Source organism: Medicago sativa, chromosome 2, assembly GCF_051527215.1.
Source record: "Medicago sativa cultivar Bolivia chromosome 2, Bolivia_mono, whole genome shotgun sequence".
NCBI classification, from domain to species: domain Eukaryota; kingdom Viridiplantae; phylum Streptophyta; class Magnoliopsida; order Fabales; family Fabaceae; genus Medicago; species Medicago sativa.
The window spans coordinates 28,704,221-28,709,955 of NC_140750.1; the positions used below are offsets into that span (position 1 = coordinate 28,704,221).

The 5,735-nt window shown below is 34.7% G+C and overlaps 1 protein-coding gene across 2 annotated transcripts; it reads left to right on the forward strand.

Annotated features, from left to right (window-relative positions):
* Positions 1-236: 236 nt before the first annotated feature.
* Positions 237-3,521, forward strand: LOC146946031 (protein FAR1-RELATED SEQUENCE 5-like). Of its 2 annotated transcripts, XM_085744278.1 has the most exons (3): positions 256-684; positions 779-3,083; positions 3,191-3,521. In XM_085744278.1, the coding sequence occupies exon 2, from the start codon at positions 787-789 to the stop codon at positions 3,076-3,078; it is 2,292 nt and encodes a 763-aa protein (XP_085600404.1). In that variant the 5' UTR covers positions 256-684; positions 779-786; the 3' UTR covers positions 3,079-3,083; positions 3,191-3,521. The 2 variants fall into 2 exon arrangements, with proteins under 2 accessions (XP_085600405.1, XP_085600404.1); XM_085744279.1 differs by having other exon boundaries at positions 237-3,083.
* Positions 3,522-5,735: the final 2,214 nt, after the last annotated feature.

The following is a 5,735-nucleotide window of genomic DNA, read 5'->3' on the forward strand; positions in this document are numbered from 1 at the left end:
AATTTATAGATTATATATATATATATATATATATATATATATATATATATATATATATATATATATATATATATATATGAGACAGGATCCGTTGACACCAGGTGTAAGTCCAAAGACTTACACCAAATCTCAACCGCTTAATTAAACAAATCCTACGGCTCACATGTCTCGCTGAATATAACAATTAGAAACTCACGTGACACTTTTTCCCTGAAAAATCATCTTACGATCTTACTTTGTTCCTCTTTCCATTTGCCGCAAAATCACACATTTGCCATGGCTCCACACATCACTTTTGAATTCTTTAAATCTCACATGTCAGTTCTCTGCCATGATTTCTTTCTGTGAATGCGAATCTAGGTTTCTTCTATTTTCTTCTTCATTGTATCCTTCCCACACCTCGTGGTTTGTCTGCGTTTATTTGTTATTTTCTCAGTGATTGTTGTCTGCTTTTCTTCTCTTACCTTCTCCATTAGTGTGGTTTTTTGCACGTTGTTTCTGTTTACACCTCACATCTCAATTCTCTGTTATTTTTTTGCGGCGTCGTTGCCTGAATCTGCTGTTCTTTTCTTTTCTTTATCGGTGTGCTTCCCACACCGTGTGGTTTTTCCGTGATCATCGTTGTCGTTGTTGACGTAACACCTCAAGACATTGTTTTTTCTCTTTGTCGTTCTCCCTGCTTTGGTATGTATTTTATTTCTTTTTCTTTCTTCCACAATATTCTGGTTGGGATTTAAATAAGGTTAGGGTTAAATCTGCCACTTCTTTCTTTTTGTAGAATTTTACATGGATACAGAGTGCATAGAAAGTTGTACTATTACAAACCTAGAAGATGGGATAACTAATCACATGTCCAATGGTTTAGAAACCCCTTCAAAAGTTATTTCATCTCATGAGACTAATGATGGTGATGATCCTAATCTTCATCCTCGTATTGGAATGGAATTTAACACCATTAATGATGTTAAGGAATTCTACATATCATTTGCTAAGAAAGAAGGTTTTGGAATTCGAACTCGTACAACCAAGGAAAATTTTTGTACACTTGTATGTTCCAATGAAGGTAAACATACAACAAAGATTAGCATTGAAGAAGAATGCAGTGTTTCTATGGGAACTAAGAAAAAGACCTCGACTTCTAGAACTGATTGCAAGGCATTACTTAGTGTTTCAAAAGCATGGAAGAGGAGCAAATGGAGTATCATCAGCTTCTGTAATGATCATAATCATGTCATGCTTAGCCCTAAGAGTGTGAATTATCTTCGGTGTCATAAGAAAATGGGTATGCCAGCTAGGAGTCTTGTTGAGAAGTTTGATGAGGAGGGAATACCTACAGGAAAGGTTGCTGAAATGTTCAATAGTGGAGGTATGTCTTTTTCTAGTAGAGATTGTTGGAATCACCTTAGAAATCTTCGAAGAAGGAATCTTGTAATTGGAGATGCTCAAGCTGTATTCAACTTTTGTAAGACAAAGCAAGCTGAGAATACAAATTTTTTTTATGAAATACAATGTGATGATGAAGATAGAATGATAAATTTTTTTTGGGTGGATGCAAGATCGAGATTGGCTTATAAGGTTTTTGGAGATGTTGTTACATTTGATACAACATATAAAACCAACAAGTACCTCATGCCATTTGCTCCTTTTGTTGGGTTGAATCATCATTTTCAATCTATCTTATTTGGATGTGCTTTGTTGCAAGATGAGACAGAGAAGTCTTTTGAATGGTTATTTCAAACATGGCTAAAGGCAATGAATGGAAAAAGTCCTGTGTCGATAATAACCGATCAAGATTTGTCAATGAAAAATGCAATAGCCAATGTGTTTCCAAATACTCGTCACCGATTATGCTTGTGGCACATCCGCAGAAAATTTGCCGAAAAGCTTTCACATATATACCATAAAAAATCACCTTTCAAGAAGGAATTGAAATCGTGCATTCGTGATTCACCATCCATTAAAGATTTTGAAGAGAATTGGGAGCGTATTTTAGTCGCCTATGATTTGAAGGCGAATCAATGGCTTCAAGGTTTGTATAAAATAAGAGAGTCATGGGTACCTATTTATAACAGAAGTACTTTTTTTGCTGGGATGAACACTACACAAAGAAGTGAGAGCATTAATGCTTTTTTTGATTCGTTTGTTAATTCGTCAACTATACTACAAGATTTTGTAGTGAAATATGACAAGGCAGTGGATAGCCGTTATGAAAAACAGAAACGAGAAGATTTTGAATCAAGGCACCGATCACGTCTCTCAAGTATTAAGTCAAAAATTGAGGAGCATGCAGCGTCGATTTATACGAGAACCATGTTTGGAAAGTTTCATGATGAGCTCGCACAGATTTTTCAATTCAAAAAGGAGAAAATTGAAAAAAATGGATCTCAATATACATACAAAGTATCCAGCTGTTATGACTCTCGAGACACATTCATTGTCCAGGTGGATCTTGACACAAAGGTTGCAAAGTGTTGTTGTCAACTTTTTGAGTTTATGGGAATATTATGCAGACATATCTTGGTGATCTTCCAAGCCAAAAATGTTGTCGACATTCCAAGTAATTATATTTTAAAGCGTTGGACAAAAGATGCTATCAAGGGTTCTGAATTTGATGAATATGGGGGGGAAAATTCCTTTGAGAACAACAGTTCAGCAACTCTACGAAGTATACATGTCCATACTCAAGCCAATCTATTATCTGATCTTGCAGCAAAATCACCAATTTTACACGAATTGATATCAGATGGAATGAAGCAACTGTATGAAAGAGCTTTAGAACGAAAAAATGAAATGCGCATTGAAGATGACATAACTCCTCTAGAGCCAAGTTCTAAAAATTTGACGAGCGAGCCATTGAACGTATCTGTTGAATTAGATATTAAAGATCCACGTGGTTCACAAACTAAAGGAAGAAAAAAGGATGTAACAAGAGAGACTCAACATGGAAGAATCAAAAGTAGTATTGAACTATCAATAACTCGATCACAAGCCAAGAGGAGAAGTTGCCAATTATGTGGAGAGCATGGCCACAATCGGCGTAGTTGCAAACAAAAGACTAGTGACGATTCTATTGATTGATGGAGGTATGAATTTTTATTTTGAAGTTTCCAACTATTTTTAGCGTGTATTTGTGTTTAAAGAATTTGATTTATGTTGAAATGGTGTATTGATTTGATCTTTACTATTGCAGATGGTTTGGTTTCATTTGTTTGCTTTGGTACTTCAATTGGAGGCTGCTGTTATTACTGTGTTGTTTCTGTTGCTGTTATTGCTGTGTAGTTGCTGTGCGGGTGGAGTTTTTGAGCCTTCTGGTGTTCTGTTTTTTTTTTTTTTTTACCTTTGGTGCTGTCATGTTGTTTTAGCATGTTTGTGGTTTTACTGCTGACAGTTTTGGGTTTTTGTAAGGGGAGGTATCATGGGTTATGCCCTTTGGCAAGTGTATTTGTTCCTTGTTTTTATGCAATCTTTGAGAATAAACAAGACAATATTGAACCAATTAATGATATGTCATGATGTTTTAATAGTGTTTTTTAGATTTTGTATTGAACTGTTCATTATGTTTCCTATTTGATACAATATTTGTTAAACATGTTTTGAGAATTGTGAGAATTTAAGCTTTTAGCTTTGGTTTTATCGTAAACTGTTTTGAGAATTGCGAGAACCTCCAATATTGATAAAAATATTAGAACATGAATTGTATGCAGTGAATTTCTGTTGCTGAAGAAAAGCACACCAATTTCTCTTTACAATTGTTTTTAGTTGCTGTTAAGTTTTATGCAGTGATTCAAGAATAGCAGAAAAATTTGCAGTCAAGAATAAGAATGAATTGTATAGCAGAAGAACTTTTTTTATTCCCATTTCATATAATATTGCATAGTACATTTAATTTGATGATAATACAAAACTAACTCTAACTGAAAATTACAATGAGAACATTCAAACTACGCCATTTAGAAATAACAACAATGAGTGATCACTGTAGTTGTTAAGCATCTAATTCTTCGCGTAAATTTCTTCCTCTTCCGCTATCACGTCATTTCTTCTCCCAAGGCTTTTAGTTTCACAACATCTTCTTGCTTTTACCACCTATATTTACACAATTGGAATATTACAGTTCATCAAAGTTCAATCCGAACAGTTTGGAGTACAAATTACGTGACTTTGAATCCATCTTGCCAGGCCTATAAGCACTCACACAACCATCATTTAAGAACCCTTGTCCACCATTTATAACCGTTTAAGGACTCTCCTTGATGCTGCAGGATATCCTTCCTATTCTATATTGTTCACATTTTTAACCTTAAGTTTTTCAAACAATCACTTGATCAATCTTTTCACTTCCTTTCACACTCACTGTCCTCATTGCAAAAGCATCCATAATTCAAGCTTTTAAACTAAATCACAATAAACCATCTTTGTCACCTTCATTCTCTTTGATAAAAGCACTTTACAAACCACTCTTTCATACCTATATCTGCAACTGTAAATTGATTATCTCAGCGAATTCAACTTTTTTTTTGAATTGTGTTTTTGGCCTTCAACTTTGTTGAAACAGTTGCTACTCTTCACCTAGGTTCCTCCCTTTCATGTCAGCAACCGGGGTAGTTCTTTTTGCTGTGATTCTTGCCAATGCACTGTGATATGCAATATGTCACTTGGTCTATCCTAGTTAGAAAGCTTGGTTTCATACAACATGATATAATCAACCGATTTCTCCAAACAAGACCACAACTATATTGATGAATCTAACTCATTTCTCCAAATAAGACCGCAACTCTGTTGATGAAATCAAAACGTCGGGTTTCATACAACCTGATTGAATTCAAAAACAATCTCAGTGAAGACAATAATATACATGAGGCAAAACTCTAGAATTCTAATTCTACTGCATAATAAATAGTCTCAGTGAAGACAAGAATATACATGAGGCAAAACTAAATTTTTGAATTCTAGTTATAATGCCTAATAAACTCTTGAATCAATTCATTCTGAGTTTCAAAATTCATTGTTACAACATATATATAAACAAATGGAACCATTAACTCTTCAAAAACCAAGAAAAATAATCTAAAAACTGAAAAGGTGAATGAGAAAGGGGAATAGGTTATATTACCATGTCTGGGGATTTCAGATTGTAGCTTCGATTGACAAGAGGTGAGAAAATGAAACCCTCAATTGATCAGTTGAAAGAACGACACAGTGTTGTGATAAGGGCTTCGTCGACGACAATGACGGTGGTGCCGAACGAAGGTTGAAAGTACGGCGCACTGTTGTGATAAGGACTTCGTCGGCGACGGTGACGATGGTGCCGAACGAAGCAGCAAAGAGCACGGTGACGGTGAGACGGAAAAGGAAAAACATTGTCGATGGTGGTGAGGAACAAAGGTCGATGACAGTGAGGAGAGGAACAAAGTAAGATCGTAAGATGATTTTGCAGGGAAAAAGTGTCACGTGAGTTTCTAATTGTTATATTCAGCGAGACATGTGAGCCGTAGGATTTGTTTAATTAAGCGGTTGAGATTTGGTGTAAGTCTTTGGACTTACACCTGGTGTCAACGGATCCTGTCTCTATATATATATATATATATATATATATATATATATATATATATATATATAAATATATATATATATATATATTTATATTTGTACTCATCCATCTTAATATTTATCTATCTATTAAAAAAACAATGAAATAACTAATTATCGATTTCCATGCAAACAAGCATGTCTTC

Coding starts and splice junctions, on each gene's coding strand:
- LOC146946031 (XM_085744279.1), top strand. CDS start 787: ATGGATACAGAGTGCATAGAAAGTTGTACTATTACAAACCTAGAAGAT.